The following is a 21416-nucleotide window of genomic DNA, read 5'->3' on the forward strand; positions in this document are numbered from 1 at the left end:
GTAAGTCTTCCTTGTTTCCCTGGTCCTTGGCATTTGTTTCTTCTTCTCTGTGTTACCTTATGTTCAGCCAGCCCATAGGGCAGAAACTGTATTCCTTAATATCTTGACAGTGTCATGCACATTTATGTTGCTGCACAGATAACTGCAGTGTAAAGAGTATAAGTGATGCTGTGAAAAGCCAGAGGGGTAAGGCTAATACCTGATGTGTGACTTGTATTCATTTGTTACAAACACTGCCTGAAAAACACATGCCACAGAACTGTAGAAAGAATGTCTTTACTTATAACACAAGGAAAATCTATGGCTGGTGCAGCCTGGCAACCCTGCTGTCAGTTTTATGTCCAAGTTGCCACACACAGAGGCTATTGGCTGCTGCACAGCTTGATCATTGGCTTCTCAGAAACCTCTCCTGAAAACAAAATTCCCCATAGGATGTAGTTACAGAATTACTCATCTAAAGGGAACCTGCTGTCTTACGCTTTCCTGGTGTCGTTTTTGTGTTTCTTAGTCCACCCACTTAGCCTGAGATAGGGTGTCTCTTAACTCAGCTATCTCCTATTTAGAGGGCATCCTTGTGCAGTTTACTTTGCTATGGAGCTAATGAGTTGCATTCTCTGTCTTGGATGTTGATCATTAATACCTTTGTTGTGACCAGAGCAGATAAGCAAAGCTGTGTCTGGATAGAGTGATTTTGTGTTTTTCCCTTTTATTTCCTTGTACCAAGGATTATGTCTTGCTTAAGACACTGAGAGTGATGTACTTCTAATGCAGCCGATTGCAACAAACAGATTGCAGGTGGGGGGGGGGCCCCCCCCCAAGATGTTCAGTAGATAGAGATTGTAGAACTTTTTTTTTAATAGAGAGATATTGTGTTGCATTTAAATCACATTAAATATACACACTGTTAAAAGGCTATTGTAATGTTCAAATGTCAGTTTTAAACGAAAATCAATATCATGCTATTAGGCTCATTATATTGCTGTTATGCATCATTAAAATGCATTTAAAAGCTCTCAGCATAAAATAGGAGACAGGATGAATAACAAGACACTGAGAATATGCAGCACACTTAGAAGGCAATAAAGAGTCAGGCACAAGAGAAACTTTGTAAGCACTTGGAAAGAAAGCACTGCTAACATAGGAACACGAGAAAATGAATGACGCAGAGCTCAGGATGCAGACAAATACACGGAGCTGCACCACTGCTGGAGGAAAACAAAATCATCAAATATTTTTAATACTTTTACAAATGGGTCTTTGCAATCTGAGGTTCTCTCTTTGCCTGGTCTCTATATAGCACTCTACCACAATGCTCAATGATGCCAGTAAAAGTACTACTGACATTTTGTCTTCTTTCACAAAAGGATTGTATTAGGTCCTAAAAGCACATTTACAAATTAGCTTTTCTAAGCATCTTTCCAGTCAAATGTCATATGGAAAATTGTCACATCATCAGATACTCTAAACCTACTTCTTCCCTATCTGAAATAGATTTCTAATGAGAAATTTTTGGTTTAATATTTAAATATGAGTGTGTCTGTTTACACATGAATAAGTGCGAACATATACAATTATATACATATGCGAGAAAGAGAACTTCCTTACTCAGTTTCTGAAATTTTCTTTCTAAAGGGAAATAATGGGAAGATGTGACCCTCTAATGACTAGGAGTTTAAATGGGCAAGAGAGAGAACAGATTTCCAGCCCCTACACACATTTATTTTTATGCTTTTGTACCTGATTGCCACTGAGTATATTTGCCTTTCCCCTTGAGCAGCACTAGAGCACCATCCTGCATCTCAGCAAGCACACTCTCACTAAAACTACAAACTGCTTTTTCTCTCTTTCCCTTGTGGTGAATCTTTGATTCCTATAAGCAAAGCAAAGTAACTTCAGCCAGAGGAAGTAACACTCTGTGTGGCTCCTAATAGCCACAGCCTGGGCTGAAGTTTAAAACCATGTGGGCAGATTAAAAAAAAGAACCTGAATCTCCTACTTCCTGGACAAGAGCCCTCTAATCAGCTCTGAATTATTGAATACTCTTTCAGAAGATGGATTTCAAATTTGTAGTTTAAGCATAAATCCTTCCTTTATCTGCAGAGGTAAAGATTCAACTGAAATTGATTTTGGATGTAAACAGAAGCATAAAGCATAAATAGAGTTATTGAGCCAGGGAACAGAAATAGTCCTATTTGAGTTAGATGTGTAATTGCATGGCTAAAATTAAATATGCTGAGTGCTCAAATTAAAGTTCACAATGAAGAGTTCCCAAGTGATGTACATACTGAATGATCTCACACAAAACATTTTAGAATTAGGTGGGTTAAAAAAACCCCCAAACCCTGTCTGATTAAACAGCAAGAAAAAAAAAAGAACAAATAAAAACATCATTTTGCTTCAAATAATTTTTTGAGTAAACAAATGCTTCTGAATTATCAGCAGGGTCTATGGGAAGATACATACACAAATACCCATATTATATGCTGCTTTTATGTACCAAAATGACCCCTGCTGTGGATTTTCATCGCTGATTTTAACTGGGACCAAAATGCAATCTCTTCTCAAGTGTGTAACCCTAAAGAAAGCAAATGAGTTGACTAACATTAATTCACACATGTGAGCATCCGCCCGTTGAAAACTGGCTTAAAATGCAGAGGTATCACTAAAATTCACAGTAGTTAAATAATTCAGCAACAAACATGTTTATTTCCAAGCCACCCACTATCCATCACTTGTTAACCTACCCATGTGATGATGTTTTTGGTGTTTGCTAAGTGCTCTTCCAGCTGTATCCAAGAGCCCCTGGCATCTTTGAGGTCTGACTAACAAGTGAAGATGTATTCTCAGTTACTCAGGAAGGCTTTCAGGCACTGTTAGCATGCCAGTATTGTTGACTGCTCCAGGAATAACAAAATCTTTTATGCACTGGTGGTCCTATCTTGTGTTTTGAACTGAAAAGATGAACTGGGAAGGAAAACATGCAATGCTCACTAGAAAGATACACATGAAGAGATGCATACACATTGTACCTACTCCTTCTTCTTTCTGATATGCTGCTGTTTAAAATACACTGTAGACTGTCAGTTAAATTATTATAGAAAGAATTTGTGTATGAGAAGGAATTCTCATGAGAATAAACAGAACAATCTGGAATTGCTTTAATCTACCTTTTGACTTTAAGGTGTGATTTAATTCTTTCCCACTGTGTTCTTCACAAATGAATTGTGGGATGAAAGATAGGCTGGCGAGAGTTGTTCCCAAGTATTCAGCCTTTTGGTAGATGAAACCCTTCTTGCTGCAGAGCAAGTCAATTTAATACATCTTCTTTTCCACTTTTTCTTTCTCCTTCCAAATGCTGTCTTTTCCTATTGATCCTTCACTGGTAGGCTTTTTTTCTTACTGCCCACAATGCAGTTTGTGCTTCTTGGCTGTCATCTAAAATGCAACAGCAAACAATAATATAATCCATTTTAATATAGCAAGAAGGAAAAACAACTTTTACAGTTAAATTACTTCGCCTTTCCTTTAGCTCAGGAAATCAAATCAAATAAAACTGAACATGCTCCTTTCGTTATGGACCTAGTTTTCCACTAATAATAACCATTTATCAGAGGCTGGTATTCATTTAAATACTAAAACAATTGCATCTAATAGTCAAATCATTTGTAAAGGTTTATTTGTATTTGCAAAGTGTTACCAGATTGTCTGTGTCACTTTTAGTCTGGAATATCTGCATCTCTATTAGCATTCATGAGCCAACAGGACAGAGTTAGATAAGAAGACTGATAAGCATAGCCCAAATCCCTTTATTTCTGTTTAGGAACACAAAGCATGATTTTTACTGAGGTTCTTACTCAAATACAAACATAAAGAATGATGGGTATATTTCATGGTTTTATTGACCATTTAATAGCTATTCTATGAGCCATCTAAAAGAAATGGAATACGCTCAGCCTGCTCCCAGAGGAGCAGTTCTGCAAAGGCAGAAGACCAAACTCTTCCTTTTACACCATGAGACTGTGCAGCAGTGATGTATCTCCTGTGGAATTCAATCCCCCCCAACCCACTGAGGTAGCTGGGGGCCCAGCCTTCCCCCTCAAGCACAATGAGATCCATTTCAGAAATCAAATCTGGCTGAGAACTCATTTTATTTGAGTGTGCACTAGTATCACATACTCTCACTTCTTTATCACACAAAACGTAAGTTTTGAGCCCAGGAGTATCCGAGGCACACACGTGCCCACAAAATACAGCACCTTGTGCAGTTACAAAACCATTGTTTTACAGCACATTTACTACACTTGCTGCCCCAAGAGTATTTTACCCTTTTTCTTAGATTAAGATTTTTGCTACCCTGAAATATCAATGTTTTAAAATCTTTGTGATTTCAAAATTCCCTTTGTCAACTGACCCTTGTGCCCATGCCACTGGTATGAAGTATTCCATCATCTAAACTGCTAGCTTTCCTGTTCTCACCAGAAACCTTTTACTTTGGGTAGAATAATTCCAGATGGCTGCATTAGCCATGTATGAGTCACATATTTATTTTTTTGCCATCTCAGTCATGGGGGAAACTTTTTATTGCTCTGAAGTCCATTTCTGCAATTCTGCATTCATTATTCCAGTAAGTGCAATATCCAAAGGTGGCTTGCATTTCCAAAATTTATAGGAAAATAAGAGGCAGCCTTCTTTTTCTGAACATGGTCATTCTTTTTGTTCTGCTATCTTCAGCAGAGTTTGTTATCAGGAGCAGGCTGTACAAAAAAGACCACCTGGACAGAAGCATCACAGGCCTATTTGACTGTGGGTTAGTACCCAGCAAAACAACCTCAATTTAAGGCACAATTTTAGGCGTGATCTTTGCCAACCATGAACTTCATCCCCAAAATCAACAAATATGACTTTTGCAAGCACATCACAAACAGAAAATCTGCTGGTCAGTCCGAGGTCAACAGATAAGCACAACACACAAAATCCTCAGGGAAGGATTAGGAAGAAAGTTAAATTAATTCTTTGCATCTCTACACGGGATCTTGGAGACATTCCCAGACAAGAACTTCTACTGACAGGGTACAAGTGAGAAAAACTGCCTCAGAGTGAAGTGTTAGTAAGTGATGTGAAAGGAAATGTGTAAAATGAGTCACTACTCATCACTAGGATCAGATGAGATTCATCCAAGAGATTTGTACCAGCTGAAGGATGAAGATGCTAAACTATGAACTGTGATGCTCACAAAAACAGTCTCAATACCAAAGAAATAAGGGTGGCAAGTCTGATACCAACCTTTAAAAATGCTGTGGAGATAATCCAACAAACTATAAACCACCAAGTCCAATTTCTGTACTGAGAAAATTGCATGAAACTATTGCAATGACCAGAGCTTGCAAGCACAAAGGCGAGACTGTGGACTAAAACCTCTGTGTGTGCGTAAAGGGATGGATGATGCACTCTTCTCAGGTACATCCTGTTTCCTGGTGAGAAAAAAAACATTCAGGACTGTAAGAACTCAAACTGGCAGGTAGGTGCTGCACAGGATTTTCAGAGTATTGTAACACTCAATTGATACCAAATATTTGACAAACGCAAAGTACAACACTGCAATGAGGGTGGGTAGAAAAGGAAGAAATCCTCCCTTTTTGTAGTGGTGGGTGCTATTTATCTATTCCTGATGAGGAAGTTGTGGAGGACAGTTCTATAGTGTCAGCTTCGTGGCTCAAAAGAGCAAACATGAAAAAAGGAGAAGAGAAATAACCAGGACTTGTGCCAAAAAGAGGTGTATGAATCTGTGGGACACTTGCAGCTTGAACATCAGATGCTAATTTGGTCCCCGTTCTCAAAAAGTGTACAGCAGAAGTAGAAAAGGGCAACAAGGATAGCCAGAGAAAAGGACGTGTCCTTAGAGAGGGACAACCAAGGTAAGACATGATAAGAGATGCACAGAATTATGAGCAATGAACAGCATTAGAACAAGCACCGGTTTACACAGCATAGTTCTTAAACTGCAGAAATCATTGCCACAGGGTTTATGCACAACAATATTAAAAATGGGCTCACTGAGCACTTGAGATGAGTTCAAGGAAGAAAATTTCCGTGGGGCCTGGAACCATGGCGATGAGCATTCAACCTTCGACTTGGGAAGTACCTGAACAGCAGATGGCCAGAAGCCAAGTGCACACATGGAAAAGCAGTAGGGCTAAGTAGAAAGGCAAAGGTCTCCTGGCCTGGGTGACTCTGGAGGGGTGCTGGGACTAAAACAAGCATTCAGCAGCAAAAGCGCCTGCTGTCAGGACTTGCCAGGGCCTTCTCCAGCACACACCACGGAAAGCTCTCCCTCTGCTCTGTGCCCTCGACACTCCTTCAGGCTACACCTGATACACCTCCAAGTTGCCATCCCCAGATGTACCCCCCCACATGGCAGCCAAGCTGGTGAAACAGACCACTGCACTCAGGGGGATGCTCTCTCAGCCACACACTGCTCCTGCAGCTCGCTGTCCTTCCACTCTGTCGAAAGCACCACGAGTGAAGTGGGCAGCTCTCAACTGGACTGGATCACTGAAGAAACAGATGGACATCGTCCTCTGGGACAGCCAGTTGTTCGTCCAGGCAGAAACAGCCAGAGCACCCTTCCCTCTTAACATGAACTCTCCCAGGACACAACTTCTCACAGTGTCTAGAACATTTCTCCACTCCTATTTGGGGTGATGGCAGGGGAAGTGGGGGGTGTGGAGGCTTCCCTTAGAATCGTAGAATGGTTTGGATTGGAAAGAACCTTAGTTACCATCTCGTTCCAACTCCCCTACCATGGGCAGGGACACCTTCCACTACAGCAGGCTGCTCCAAGCTCCGTCCAGCCTGCCCTTGAACACTGCCATGGACGGGGCAGCCACAGCTTCTCTCAGCACCCTGTACCAGTGTCCCACCACCCTCACAGTAAAGAACTTCTCTTTTTCCAGAAAGCAGTGGGATGATCTCGCAGCGAGATGCACTCAACCACGTCCCCATTCACGCCGCTAAACGAAACAGCAACGAGGAGGCAAAGGCTGCACCCAAGCCAGGAGTCGCGAGGGGCAAGGGTGCCGGGCCCGGAGGCGGGCTCTGCTCCAGCCCCTCACAGTCCCCCGGGAGGAAACCTCTTGTTCCCAGCTCTACACAAGACTGCCACCCCCAGTTGTCCTGCTGGAGACCACCGGGCCCCCTCGGCGAGGAGCAGGGCTGCAGCCCCCACGCCGCTGCCAGAGCCCCACTCCGCCGAACCGGGCCACAGGACCCTAGCCGGGCTCGCCGCCGCACTCCCCCTACCGGCCCCAACAGCCGCTGCACCCCTACCCGGCTCCGCAGGACCCGCGGGCGCGGCAGCCAATCCCGCATACCGGCTCCGCCCCCGGCGGGAGGCTAGGACCAATCGCGTTCAGGAGAGGCGGGCCCGCGAGCGCGGCCAATCGCGTGCGCGCCTCGTCGTCGCCCCGGCTGCCGGGCCGGAACCCTTGGTCGGTCCCGTCGTCTTACGGCCGCGCCGTAAAGCGAGCCCGGCACGACAGCGCGCTGGTGGCGTTAGGGAGGCGGGGAGCGGTGGGGCCCTGCCGGAGCGGGCGGATGCCCGGTGGCGGGGGCAGCCCGGCGCCCGGCACTCACGGCGGAGCGGAGGCCGGCGAAGCAGGCGGCGCGGCGGGCGGCGGCCCGGCTGGCGGCAGGATGAGCCTGTCGCCGAAGGAGCTGTCGAGCCTGCTGAGCATCGTGTCGGAGGAGGCGGGCGGCAGCACCTTCGAGGGCCTCTCCAGCGCCTTCCACCACTACTTCGGCAAGGCCGAGCACTTCCGCCTGGGGTCCGTCCTCGTCCTCCTGCTGCAGCAGCCCGACCTGCTGCCCAGCCCCGCGCAGCGCCTCACCGCCCTCTACCTCCTCTGGGAGATGTACCGCACCGAGCCCCTCGCCGCCAACCCGTTCGCCGCCGTCTTCGCTCACCTCCTTAACCCCGCACCCGAGCGCGGCGGTGACGAGGCGGAGCGCACCCCGCTCTCAGGTGCGTCCCGGGGCCGAAGGAAAGAGGGAGGGGGGAGAGCGGCACCGCTCGGTGTCGTGGCTTGCTTATGGCAGCCCCATCCCGGCTTCTCGCCCGTCGGTCGCTCTCCGGGTTTGGAAGACGCGGTGGGAATTCTACATGGCAAGCGTCTCTGCGTTCGGTGTCGGATAGGCCGCTTGGTTGAGCCAGAACGCCGTTTCTCCGCTGGGGAAAAAGCTGTTACAAAACCCTGGACCTAATAAGAGGCTTTTGGCGGCTTTAAAACTGTGAAAGAAATCTCTTAAAGAAATGCATGAGGGTATTTTTCTTACTTTAGTAAACACCAGAGCGATAGCGATGGGTAAATCAGTTTCTAAGACAAATTGCTTTTATAAATTGCCTTGTGATATTTGGTGATAATAGCGCACCAGTTGTCTGGATTGGGCAGTTGTGTAACGAAACCATTGTGGCTGCCTTAGCATCACATGGTGTGTGTTGAGATGCACAGCAGCAGTCATAGAATCATTTGGAAGAGACCTTAAAGATCATTTAGTTTACAATCATAGAATGGTTTGGGTTGGAAAGAACCTTAAGATCACCCAGTTCCAACCCCCTGCCATGGGCAGGGACACCTCACACTAGACCAGGTTGCTCAAAGCCCTGTCCAGCCTGGCCTTGAACACTGCCAGGGATGGGGCACCCACAGCTTTTCAGCACCCTGTACCAGTGCCCCACCACCCTCAGAGTAAAGAATTTCATCCTAATATCTAATCTAAATTTCCCCTCTTTGAGTTTAAAGCTAGTTTCCTTTCACTGCCTGCTGTTGTCAAAAGCATCTCTCCAGCTTTCTCGTAGACCTTGTTCAGGTATCCATCAGTATATCGCTCTATTTTACATCACTGTAGGAGCCGAGTAGATCATAAGTTTTGTATGTGCTCACAAAGACTCATCAGGTGTACTGATCATGTCATAAATAACACAGTAGTTTGTGTTTTAGTTATGCTTGTTCTGCCTGAAGCATATTGAAGCTATTAATGCTACTGCCTCAAAAATCAGGGTTTGTTTTTCATTGTGTCTCCACAGGCTTCTTACCTCCTATAACTCCTCCAGAAAAATTCTTTCTTTCTCAGCTGATGTTGGCCCCCCCTAGAGAACTGTTTAAGAAGACCCCTCGGCAGATTGCTTCAATGGATGTGGGGAACATGGCCCAGTCAGTGGATATAAGTGGGCTTCAGCTGGCATTAGCAGGTAAGGAAGATTTGCAGCTGTGCTTCACTTGTGAATGGAAATGCCACTTGTCATGTGGCTGTGAGTTACCTGAGAAACACTCCTTTCTATCCTTAATATGAAAAAGGCTCAACTGTGCTTTAGGGTCTTCAAGCCTGTGTTCAAAAACATAGAGAAACTTCAAGTAGAGATCATGTCTTAACTGTTTTATCCTAGTTATCAAGCATCTTTTTAACATGTATGTCACTGCCTTAAACATGAGAACGTTTTGCAAGTATAGGAAGCCTTTCATCTAACGTTTTGTGGGTGGGGGTTTTGTGTGGCTTTTCATTTTTATCCCTTTTCATTCTGCAGTATTTCTAGTATGAGAGAACAAGCATAACTGTCATGCTGTCATGTACCAGTACTTCAACTGTACCTGCAAATTGGCTATTACATCTCAGTTTTATACAACAGAGTCAGATCTTACAGCATTAGCTTTAGAGTGGAAAGGTGGTCCACTCCACTGGAAACCAATGTGATGCTTATCCACTGACAGGAGAAAAGCAGCAGAAATGTGATTGCTGTGATCACGTTAACTGGTGGGCCACACCTGGAGTTAAAACTGAACTAAAAATACTGTTTGGAACAAGGAGCCAGTTTGAACACCAGAAATAGTGGGGGGTTTTCCTAAGTACGTGCAAATGGACTTTCTTGCTTGAAAACTGACCATCCTACTTCTGTACTTGTATGATGTGGTTTAGTACTCTGAGGTCAAGCACTAACTAGGCTTTCTCTGTCCTGCAGGTATATCTTAGTATTGTCATTTTTTCTGTAGAACCTGACATTGACTTGTAGTGCCATGGTGTAAAAATGTGTACATATGTCTCCTGGTGTCCCCCTTACTGTTTCCAGACTGGGGGATCTTTTGAAGAGTTAGATTGAATAACTTATCTTCACAGGCGAGACAAACCCTTCTGGTTTCTCTCCTGTTCATCCTGTTTATGGTTTATGGAATGCTTTAGTGAATTTAGATTTTGTGAAACTTGCATAACTTGTCATTTTTATCATAAGGAATATGTGATGCCTTACAGAAGCCTGGAGGTTTTTCTGTTACTCATGTTCCCTTTGGTGCTGTGTTTGCCTTCTGAACAGTTTGTTCTCATCAAAAATGAAACATGTAAAGAACCTCAAAACTGTAGTTGTATGGATGGGTACTCCAGGCCACACATTTTGATTTGTCCTTTTTTAAAATGAAAGATACTAATGCCATAAAATACAGTACAAAACCATTAATGGTGCTTTGCAAAATTAAGCCCTGTAAGATATGCTTGTATTATTACTTATATAATCCGTTAAACACGCACCATTAATTGCTTACGAGCAGTTGCAGGAGTTATGTAACAAAACACTTGGTGGCCCTTCAAAACTGTGGTCCCTGTGACAAATTCAGGTCTGTGTAGAACAGGGTGATTCTAGAATATACATGCAAAATCAACCACAATAATTTATAAAGCATTATTTATTTATTTTTCAATCAGTATCCTTTTTTTGTAAAGGGAGGAAGAAAGTACTTGGCTTTCTTCTGAACTTGAACTCATTGAGACAATTCATTTGCAGCTGTATGTTGTTTTTTTTCTCTAGTTTTGGTTTTCTTTTTCATTTGTAGGATCGTGTGGTGTTGGCCCCCCCTCAAAAAAAAAAAGTAGCATGTTGGAATAGAGCATCTTAGGAATGAGTATTGAAACTTGCTTTCTTCTCTTCTCCCTTCGGTCTACAGAAAGTTCATTCAAACCTTAGTCTATCCCCGTAACTTGTTTTTATTGATCCAGTGTGTTACCATATCAAAGATACCATTTTGTCCTAATTTCAGGGATGGGTCTTCTGGTGAAGTGCTCCTGTTTGTCTGCTAACCCTAATTTGATCTAAGAGTAATTGACCTGTAGTAAAGTTAAGTTTATAATACATTAAGAATCCAAGAAAGTTGTTTGCTGGGGGTTTTTTTCTATATGTAAACAAAAAACAACAAAAAAAAAAACCCCCCAAAAAAACAAAAAAAAAAAAACAAACAAAAAAAACCCCAAGAAAAATAGCTCCTTATGGAACTTAATAGTTCCTTATGGGAACTTAAGTGATAGTTTCCATTTTTTTTACACTTAAATGACTTAGTTCAAGATGCTGTATTCTTTCCTGTTAAAATACCACATTCTAAATCTTGCTTCTGCTTACTTGAATTTTTGATCCAGCCCTAATTCTTGAAGTGGTGAAGGAGTTTTTCAACTTCAGTGCATATAACTAAGGGCTCTTGCAGGCTTCTAAAATTGGTGAAGGACTGTATCTTAAACTTCTATATTTCTTATTAAGAATCATTAATCACTTAAGCTTATGAGAATACAAACAAATCAGTGACCAGCGGATGGATTTAAGTTCTAGACTATAAATGAAAAGACAGAAAAAAGACATCTAATATTTCCCCCTGCACCTTCCCCGTGGAACTTCATGTGTTAAATCAACTCTTCTGTTCAGTAGCTAAATGAGGGTACTTACAAGATGGAGCTTGAAACACTTTATAAAGTAGAAAACGTTTTATAAAACGGCTCATTTGGACTTTGACTTTAAAATCTTTTTTTTTTTTCAGCAGCAAAGGATGTTAGTTGTTGAGTTTAAAAGAAAGCCATATCCTGTTGTGCTGCTTCAGTGAGCATGTTTGCATGATCTGAAATTGTTGTATAAAGTTGGACAGAAAGGCAAAAAAGAAATTGGCAGTGTTGGTGTTTTGTTTTGACGATCACAGTTTCAGCGTCTCGTGGCTTTGGTGGGAGTCATATGAAATAGCTCATGTGCATGAGAAGCTGGGAAGGGTCAGTATGCTTGCATGAAAAGAAGCAAGCACACTTTGCTTAGAAGAGATAGGGACAGAGAAGCTTTTTTGCGGAAACAATGGAAAACGTGAGCTCTCAAAATAGTACAGAGAAGGTCAGCCATTAATTCTTCAGATACAGAAGAGTGATAGATTGCAACAGAACACCACCTAAATATCCGACAATGCAAGTATTGAGCCCCTTAGTTTCTTTTTGGCCAGTTTCTTCAAGTCCTTAGCTGTATATGCTAAGCTAATATTATTTTAACTTTTTTATGTTCTGTAATTTGGCCTTTAAAAGGACACTTTCAGCTCCTCCCAGCTTTGCTTTAAAGATAATATATGTAGAATCGCATAACAATTCAGTTTTTCCCACACAGGCACTTACTGTAGCTTGACAGTGAATGCAAAAGTATCTTACACAATGCCACTGAAACACATTGGATAAATATGACTAGCTGACTTCAGGTCTGGTATGACCAGTATCATTGAAGAGTCTGTAAATGTATCTGTGTAGATACTTCTATTCCCTGCCTTGAGAAGTGATTGCAAAACTGGACATAGCATGTGAACCTACTAATGTGCTTTTAGATGCAGGTTACATCAGTTAGTTACCTTTTCTAAAGCCAAGACTATGTTTCAGATTGATTTCTTCTTTACCCTTGCTGCATATCACTGTCCTTTGTCTGTCAGCTGGCACTCTGAGTACTAGCTGCCTGACACAGTACTAAATTTCTTGTTGATCTTGTCTGTGGTTTTTTTTGTTTAAGCTAGCTGTTTGTTTCTCACTACTCTTAGTATTCCAGGCATTTCTGTTTCAATTTTATGCTTTAATATTAAGGATGGCCCTTCTTTCAGAACGTCAGTCTGAGCTGCCAACACAGAGCAAAGCCAGCTTTCCCAGCATCCTCAGCGATCCTGACCCAGATTCTTCCAACTCCGGTTTTGACAGCTCCATTGCCTCCCAGATCACAGAAGCCTTAGTGAGTGGACCAAAACCTCCTATAGAAAGTATGTGAATTTTCACGCCTTTGGTTCTGTAAGCCATAGAATCATAGAATAGTTAAGGTTGGAAAGGACCTTAAGATAATCTAGTTACAACCCCCTTTCCATGGGCAGGGAGGCCTTGTACTAGACCATGTTGCCCAAGACTCTGTCCACCCTGGCCTTGAACACTGCCAGGGATGGAGCATTCGTGACATCCTTGGGCAACCTATTCCAGTGCCTCACCACCTTCACAGGAAAGAACTTTCTTCCTTATATCCAACCTGAACTTCCCCTGTTTCAGTTGAAACCCGTTACCCTTTGTCCTGTTGCTACAGTCCCTGATGAACAATCCCTCTCTAGCATTCTTGTTGGCCCCCTTCAGGTACTGGAAGGCTGCTATGAGGTCTCCACGCAGCCTTCTGTTCTCCAGGCTGAACAGCCCCAACTTTCTCAGCCTGTCATGACATACTATGTCACTGTATTTCTCCAGATGAAATGTAATGTAATTCAGAACTATGTTCAGGGTATGAGCTGGGAATGAATATGAATAAAACAGTGCAAAACTGTCAGGGTTATCTCCAGATCAGACTCCATAGTGCTTACATTTCCAGACTTTTAAAAATCTGGAGCCTGTCCTCAAGCTGTTACCCTTGTCATCTGTTGGCTAAAACACTGGGTCTAATGCCCTTCAGATCTTAGTCCCCTACACTGAGATCTGCATTGGCTGTTAACACCTTCCAAGAACCAGTTACTGTGGAAGGAAAAAAAGACCATGAAATCAGTAACTTAGTGATCTGAATCAGGGTGATCACTAAAAATCAAATGTTTATCTGGGAGGCAAATAATATTGTAATGCTGTTATAATAGCTTAAAGAAATGTCAGCTTTGGGGGCCTGCTTTCTGTACTGATGTAAAGCTGAATACCTGAAGCTTAAAAACCATTTCACATTTTTGCCATTTTAGGTCACTTTCGACCAGAGTTTATTCGACCACCACCTCCCCTCCATATATGTGAGGATGAGCTGGCATGGTTAAATCCAATAGAGCCAGATCACACAATTCAGTGGGATAAGTCAATGTGTGTTAAGAACAGCACTGGAGTTGAGATAAAAAGAATTATGGCAAAAGCTTTTAAAAGCCCCTTGACTTCCCCACAGCAGACACAGGTAAGTATCATGCACTTTCCTGCCAAAAATGATGTTCTAACAAGCTCTTGTATTTTAGAAAACTTGAATCACTTTAATTGGTCTGTGTTTGGATTCAGGAAACTCCAAAGGCTTTCAAGTTGTAAAAACCCAAGAGTTTTGACTTGGGTTTGTATGAATAAGGAAGAAGTCTTTAAACTTCATAGTACTGACTTAACATAGTTACAGTTGATCAGTAAGTGACACCGGTATTTTTCTCCATGGAAAAATATTCTCATAACAAAGTCGTTCATGCTTCTGTGGAAGCTTTTGATAAGTAATTATTTCAGAAATGACAACACAGGATTTCTTTTTTCTTAAATTTCATAGGATTACCCCTGATTTCAGTGGGCTTTTTTGCTAGTCATTATGCACTATAAAATATCGTTTACTTGCAGAACTTTTTCTGACAGCAGTGAACTTGAAACACTGTCTGCTGGACAGGAAACTGAAGAAAACTGAAACTTTTCATGAGTTTCTTCCTCCCTTCCTTGCCACTCACTGATGAAAGACTGCTAAATGCTTTATTAAAGGTTTTATGGGCACAGTTGCCTTTACATAGAAATGTTCAAGTATACATCCAGTGTCTTTTAAGTAGAGATGCCTAAATCTGAAGGGTTATCATTCTCCTGTAGCCGAGGTATATTATAGCAGTTTCTTCAAGCAGTAATGTGAATAGCTAATAAAAAATGAGGTTTTTTTCTTTTCTTTCTTTTTTCTCCTTTATAGCTCCTTGGAGAACTGGAAAAGGACCCCAAGCTTGTTTACCACATTGGTCTCACTCCTGCCAAATTGCCAGATCTGGTTGAAAACAATCCTTTAGTAGCTATAGAAATGTTGCTGAAACTGATGCAGTCTAGTCAGATTACAGAGTATTTTTCTGTCTTGGTCAATATGGACATGTCCTTACATTCAATGGAAGTTGTAAATCGGTGAGTATTATCTCAACTAAAAGGTTTCCTTAAGTATGTAAAAGAAATAACTGAACATTTGTTAAGTGATTGTGAGGCTAGCCACGGGGCTATATTTGGATATGTTCCAAAGACTACCAAAAATAACAGGAATTGAAGAAATGACTAGTCACATTACAGTGAAGGAAGAATAGTATCAAACTGTCATTCCCTTTTCAGTTTCTCTATCCTGTTTGTGTTATTTAAGGTTTTTTTAATACTATTTTAATAGTAAGACTTTTTAGTGTAGTACTTCCTTTTTAGAACTAAGGAAGATAATTTTTGGTCGTAATAAGTTTATTGCTTTCTATGACTACTGGACAGTCTCTTTCTTCCATAAATGCTTTACTTGCTTTTCATGTAGTTCCTTATTGGTGGTGCTTGTAGTTAAAGAAAGAAAACTCCTCTTATTTTGCTCCAGAGTAAGTTTGCAGAAGTAGCTGTGGGTTGGTAGTAAAGAATTGACCCTCTCTGTGAAGTCTAAAGTGCTAAGTTTTGAGAACCCTGCCATATTTTTAGTTCCTTTTTACAGCACTGCTATTTTAAAATATTACTGTAATGTTAACAGCTTCCTATTTAGGAGTAGCAAAACTGCAACTTGACAGGAAAAAACACCCACAATTTCCCAGCATAAATATTACATTTTAATTATTATGTTTTGGTTGATTAACATTAAAATACATTTTTATTTATACCATATTTTACCATGTTAAGTATGGTAAAATACACATTTCTTGCACAGGTGCTATGCTAGTTAATATTTCTGTCACTGTTCCGAGTATGGAGAGGTTTATTCAAAAAAACCACTCTGTTACTCTTATATTAAGAGTATATTATTAATATTATCAAAGTGTCTCCACTCTGAAAAGAATGTGGAAATACATACTGTGTTGTGGATAGCTTCAACTGGAGTTCATAATTACTAGAAAATAACTTTATCAAACTGGTATGTTCAGCTCAAAACAGTATTTCAAATGGTCACTTAGAGTCTGTCACTGGAATCTGTAATGTCTAAACTTTTATTCAGACATCAGGTTCCTGGTTAATAGATGAATTTCACTAGCAAGTTCATATCCTGTGTCCTAGGAAGGTGCAAATTTTGTTGCTCACTCTACACATTCAGTGTATTGTGAGGAATCCTCCACAAAACAATTTAATGCCACACAGCTAATCTGCTTAAACACAACTTGCAGCCTTGATGCAGCTTAAGTGGCAAAAGGTGTTGAACACCTGTTTGTTGAACAGCCATCCTGCCTTATGTTTCTGCCCTGTCCTCACTAACTTCTGCATATGCAGACATTCTATTTTCTTAACAGAATGCTAGTCCCTTCAAAGTCAAAACTTCAGGTAGCTGTTCTCCACAAGCTACAAAAGTGTATCTCTCCCACTTACTTTCTTCCATTTCTTGGCAATTGCTGAATGTGAACTACTGAATCAACCTTGTTCAGCAGTCTCATTTGAGGAAAGAAACATTGCTGAAATAAATCCCTCCCTACTGGGGCAGACTGGCAATAATTACTGCCCTGAAGTTGGAGTAATAATGACATGTGGCAATAGTGGCAAGAAAAGAGCTTTTATCCCTTTCCAGGATAACTACACCACCAGTCGGGTATATTGGTATTCCAACAGTATAGGTACCATAGGAACAACTTTTCTCAAACTACAGTATGTCTATCAGTGCAGACAGGTAGACACTGATTTCTAAGGGAAATAAGGCAAAAACGTGAAATTAAAATGTCTAAACCATGCAGTTTTTCATTTCACTACTAGAGATAGGACTGGTTTAGGGTTGTTTTGATTAAGTTCTGTTGTAATGTTATAGTGGTTCTACATTTAGTGTTATGTTACCTTGAGAGCTGTATTGCTTTTTCAATTAAGAAACAGTGTCAGCTCAAATATTCAGTAGCTGGTATTGTTAAACCAGAAATAGGTGTGCTTTGCTGCTAACCCTTAAAAACACAGTAATACTGTTCTTTGATGCAGTAGGTCTCCAGTTCTTCTGTAGTAAGATGCTTTTGAGATTATTGTGCCTCATTAATCTCTAGTTAAGATTTCCATTTAGTCAGGATCTCTTACTGGAGCTGTAGGTATTCATGTTGTTTCAGTTCCTAGGGCTAAAATTGGTATCTGAAGGAGCTAAGGAAGCTAATTTCTGTCCATAGTAAGGATACAACTGGAATAATTCCTTTAAGGAAGGAGTTCAGCATTTAAATTCAGTTCTTGGAATTCAAATATGAATAAGCAAATTGTATTGCAGTGCTTACTGCAAAAGAGTTTTGGTATTTAGATAACTTCGGGCTTCATTGTAAATTGGAAACTGGCAACATTGACTCATTTGTGTAATACATAGCAAATGTTTGTAGGTGTGTCAGATATACTAGAAACAATCAATCTAACTTTGCTTCTGTATTGTGTCAGTTTTAAAAACAGAAAAGGTTTGGACTCTTAGTGAAGACATTTAAAAGAGTAGAAATGTGTTTGTGGATGTTGTCAGAAATCAGCTTTGTATGACATGCCTGGGAATAAACTCATAGCACAGGTCTATCTAATCTGTTTGGCAATGGAATCACTAGATTGATGGTTTCATAAAGTACTGGATATTTTTAATTTGAACAGACTTACTACTGCAGTTGATCTCCCACCTGAATTTATTCATCTTTATATCTCCAATTGCATCTCCACCTGTGAACAGATTAAAGACAAATACATGCAGGTGAGTACTTCAATAATTTGGTTAGGAAAAAGGGTCCCATATGATGTTCTGTGTAGTATGTGCTGAGATTTTACAAGGCTGATAGCTTTAAGTTATTCTGTCTTGCTGCTTCTCTATTTCAAAGGCACTTTCTTTTTTCCTAACACATTATGCAGTTCTTTACAGTGTCTTAAGAGATGTTTCTTCACCTCTTCACATGACTTCATAAGGAATTATGGTTCCCTGTTTTTCTGTAGACATAATGCAGTTCCCTCTGGCAAAACTGTTTTTGACAGTTTTGTGTCACTTGGGTCCTTGCATGCAAAAGGTTTATCTGTCACTCAGTGGGTCTTTTCATCCCCTATATGAGTTGTTTGCCTTCTACTCAGTTTTAAGCTTCAGGATTCTTTCTTTACAAGTGTGTCTACCACTTCCAGACCTTTGAGGTGATGTTACAGAATCTCATGGAAGTCTTGCCCTTCAGTCATAACCTACAACAGCTTGCAGATCTCCTCAAAGACCTAAACCCTTTTGTTTTGTCTTCCTAACACCATACTCTTTGCTTGTGAAGCCTGTCATACCTCCTCAGCACCAGCATGCAAGTTGTAGCCATTTCAAGGATCTCTACCCTGTGGAGGTTTCCACACCTTTAGCATAAAAGGCTTACTGCATGCTGTGCAAGGTACTTCTTTCTGTCCTAAACTGATCGGTTGGTTTCACTGGGTGCCTAGTAGAACTTTTTCTTGGGTACCCCATTAGTGAAAACCAGCTGCATGTTCAGTTTACCCGAGGCTTTGTGAATCTTGACTAAGTCGTGCCTCAGCTTTTTCCTCTCAATACTGAAGCGCTGCAGCCTCTTAAGTCTCTTGCATCAAGGCAGCTGTTCCTTTCCCTTTAGTTTTTTTGGTGTCATTTTCTAGTGCTTTCTCTAGCTCTATTATATCCTTAAGTTGCAAAGATACAAATTGTATGCGGGATGCGGTACAGGGTGAAAATATGGTTTTAGATAGCAGGAAAAAAACTCTGTATCTTGTTCTCTGTACCCTTCCAGATGATGAATAACCATTTATTATGTTTTGGTGCCTGCTGATGCTTCTCTGCTTTGGGACTCAGACAGATACACATGGATGGCTTGATCTGTGACTTGCTGAATAGCTGTGCCAATTGAATTTGGTAGCAGAATAGGAAAATGGCAGCAGGCCTGAGATGCAGCCGAGAGTACGCCCAGAGTGGGACACTGTGCTCAAAAGAGCTGCATATAGCAGCTGTGCTTCAGGCACACGGGACAAAAAAGAACAGAGGATCAAAGAGCACATACTGATCACGAAGTAGAATGCAAAACATTTGTTACTACTGTGTTTGAGGCCCCACAGCAACCAAGACACAAGATGTTGGAAAAGCATGATACAAAACCAACCCTATTGCAAGTGAAAGAGGCACAGTTTCAGAAGTTGTTGCATTTGTACTTTTGTTCTGAGTTTCACATTCCTCAATTATTAAAGTTACTCTTGTAATTTGTGTTGCAGAGAAAACGTGATGCCTTTTGATTGCAGTGAGGAAATAACTTGTTCGGTTTCTGAACTGTCGTGGAATGGGTAGCAAGTTCTTAAGTAGTAAGCACAGGTCCTGTAAAAGTTGATGGCTTATTTTTGGTGTCAAATAATCTAAAATGCTTTGGACATTTAATCTATCAAGTCCCTTCAGTTCTGCCTGATGAACTTTGTTCATGTTGCTTTTGGAGAGAGGTTTAGCTTCAGCTCTTTCTCCCAGTGTGAAGTATGTGACCGTCTCAGTGGTAAAGAAAGATTTGGTTTTGGCCTTGAGGTAAAATGTACCCTGTATAAAGTGACTGGATCTGCGTATGACAAATCGTATGCGCCAGTTCCTAGATCTCCACTTCCCCATTCCCAGTGTGCTCTTTCAAGTGGTGACCTAAAGAGTGCTTAGGAAGGAAGAACAGAGATCACATCTTTTCACTGCATCAGGCAGGAAATGAACCATGAGCTGTGAGGCCTGTTCTTGGTTTAGGTATCCCTGGTACTACCTTTCCTTCAAAGATGGAGCAAGAGAGGCATGTGCTAATTCCACAGTAGAGCACTTCCTATAAAACAAGTGTGGGATCAGTTCTGTTGCTGTCACTTCCCCTTTGGAGTGCCATAATCATGCAGGGACTAGGGAATTTTGAGATGGAAAGCTTGGTTATTTTTCTTCATGGTAGTATTGTAGAAAATAAGACTAAGCAAGACCCTAGAGATGACATCATCTTAAGATATGATCCCTTCCCTCTGACTTTATTCAGAGGTTACATAGTAAGGAAATTAAATGCATAGGTATGTCTGGTGCTTCATTTGTGCATGGGATTAATCTTGAGAAAGCTCCAATATCCAGAAGCACCCTACTATAAAGTAGAGGAGTCCCTTTTTTACACGCAGTAGTAGTATGGGAGATGGAAGAGTAGGGGCAGCACCTATAAAGCTTGGGAACAAGATTACTGCTGAAGCTAAATTGCTGCTGAAATGCCTCAGTTGCACTACTGAGGGCCAAGAGTCCTTTAACTTACTTGGTTGCTAACATTTTTTGTCTTATGAGACTGTATCTCTTCTGTTTCAGAACCGCCTGGTCCGTCTGGTTTGTGTCTTTCTTCAGTCTTTAATCAGAAACAAAATTATTAATGTACAGGACTTGTTTATAGAAGTGCAAGCATTCTGCATCGAGTTCAGTCGGATACGAGAAGCAGCTGGCCTCTTCAGATTGCTGAAGACACTAGATACAGGGGAAAATCCATCAGAGACAAAGACATCAAAATAAAACCACTGGGTCACTGGCAAAAAAAACACCCTCCCCGTGTTCAGAACCAATCAATTGTATATTTAAACATTAAATCACTGGATTAATGATGTGGTACATTATAAATAGTGTTTTATCCATTTAAGCAATAAATAATGCTTTTTCTGATAATACGTGCTTGAAGTTTATGAAACATGTTGGGCCTTATGCTTATTTTTCACTATGGGTTAAACTTGTATGCCATATGCATATCCTGAACTACAGGCTCCACTTCCAGAGAGAATGTAAATGATACTTGCCATTTCACAGCAAGTTGAAGAATTTTATGTGGCAGTTGCTGTCTTTGTGTCCCAAAATTGTGATTCTCTGAAGTCAACTTCTATCAAACTAACTTCACTTCCCTTCTGCCCTTTATTGTACAAGACCTTCTAGAAGCAGGATAAACTTACACCTTAATGCTTTAAGGGGTGATGAAGGAACAGCAGCAACCACCCTTCCTTCCTCTGCTACCACTCACAGAGAAGGAATAGGTAGAAGACTTAAGCTGAGCCTAGGAAGAAGGGTAGTTTTAGTTTTGTCTTTTGTTTCTTACTGTCCTATTCTAAACCTATTTATTGCCATTTAAAATTAAGCTTCAAGTCAAGTCTGTTTCTTACCTTGACCCATGAGTTTTTCCTTCCTCAAGAGGGCAGGGGAAGAACAGTTGAGTGGGCATCTAGCAGCCAGCCATGGTTAACCTACCACCTCCAGG

At 41.3% G+C, this 21416-nt stretch overlaps 1 protein-coding gene and 1 long non-coding RNA gene across 3 annotated transcripts; one reads left to right on the forward strand and one right to left on the reverse strand.

Annotated features, from left to right (window-relative positions):
- Positions 1 to 2678: 2678 nt before the first annotated feature.
- LOC133225457 (uncharacterized) lies at positions 2679 to 8367 on the reverse strand. Of its 2 annotated transcripts, none has more exons than XR_009729164.1 (2): positions 7963 to 8367; positions 2679 to 3435 (listed from the first exon to the last, which is right to left on the reverse strand). It is a non-coding gene; the product is annotated as an uncharacterized LOC133225457 (long non-coding RNA). The 2 variants fall into 2 exon arrangements; XR_009729165.1 differs by lacking the exon at positions 7963 to 8367 and adding an exon at positions 6438 to 6637.
- On the forward strand, positions 7579 to 20836 carry CNOT11 (CCR4-NOT transcription complex subunit 11). The gene is made up of 7 exons (XM_061377858.1): positions 7579 to 8020; positions 9083 to 9247; positions 12924 to 13076; positions 14016 to 14218; positions 14966 to 15168; positions 17803 to 17899; positions 20489 to 20836. Exons 1-7 carry the CDS (start codon positions 7594 to 7596, stop codon positions 20684 to 20686), a joined length of 1446 nt encoding a protein of 481 aa, XP_061233842.1. The 5' UTR covers positions 7579 to 7593; the 3' UTR covers positions 20687 to 20836.
- Positions 20837 to 21416: the final 580 nt, after the last annotated feature.

The sequence above is a fragment of the Neopsephotus bourkii genome, unplaced genomic scaffold, assembly GCF_033783945.1.
Source record: "Neopsephotus bourkii isolate Nb327-2 ecotype Australia unplaced genomic scaffold, CSIRO-AGI_Nbou_v1 NB_1760, whole genome shotgun sequence".
Taxonomy (NCBI): domain Eukaryota; kingdom Metazoa; phylum Chordata; class Aves; order Psittaciformes; family Psittacidae; genus Neopsephotus; species Neopsephotus bourkii.

Coding starts and splice junctions, on each gene's coding strand:
- CNOT11 (XM_061377858.1), top strand. CDS start 7,594: ATGCCCGGTGGCGGGGGCAGCCCGGCGCCCGGCACTCACGGCGGAGCG. Junction 9,248..12,923: donor GCTTCAGCTGGCATTAGCAG/GTAAGGAAGATT, acceptor CCCTTCTTTCAG/AACGTCAGTCTGAGCTGCCA. Junction 17,900..20,488: donor TTAAAGACAAATACATGCAG/GTGAGTACTTCA, acceptor CTTCTGTTTCAG/AACCGCCTGGTCCGTCTGGT.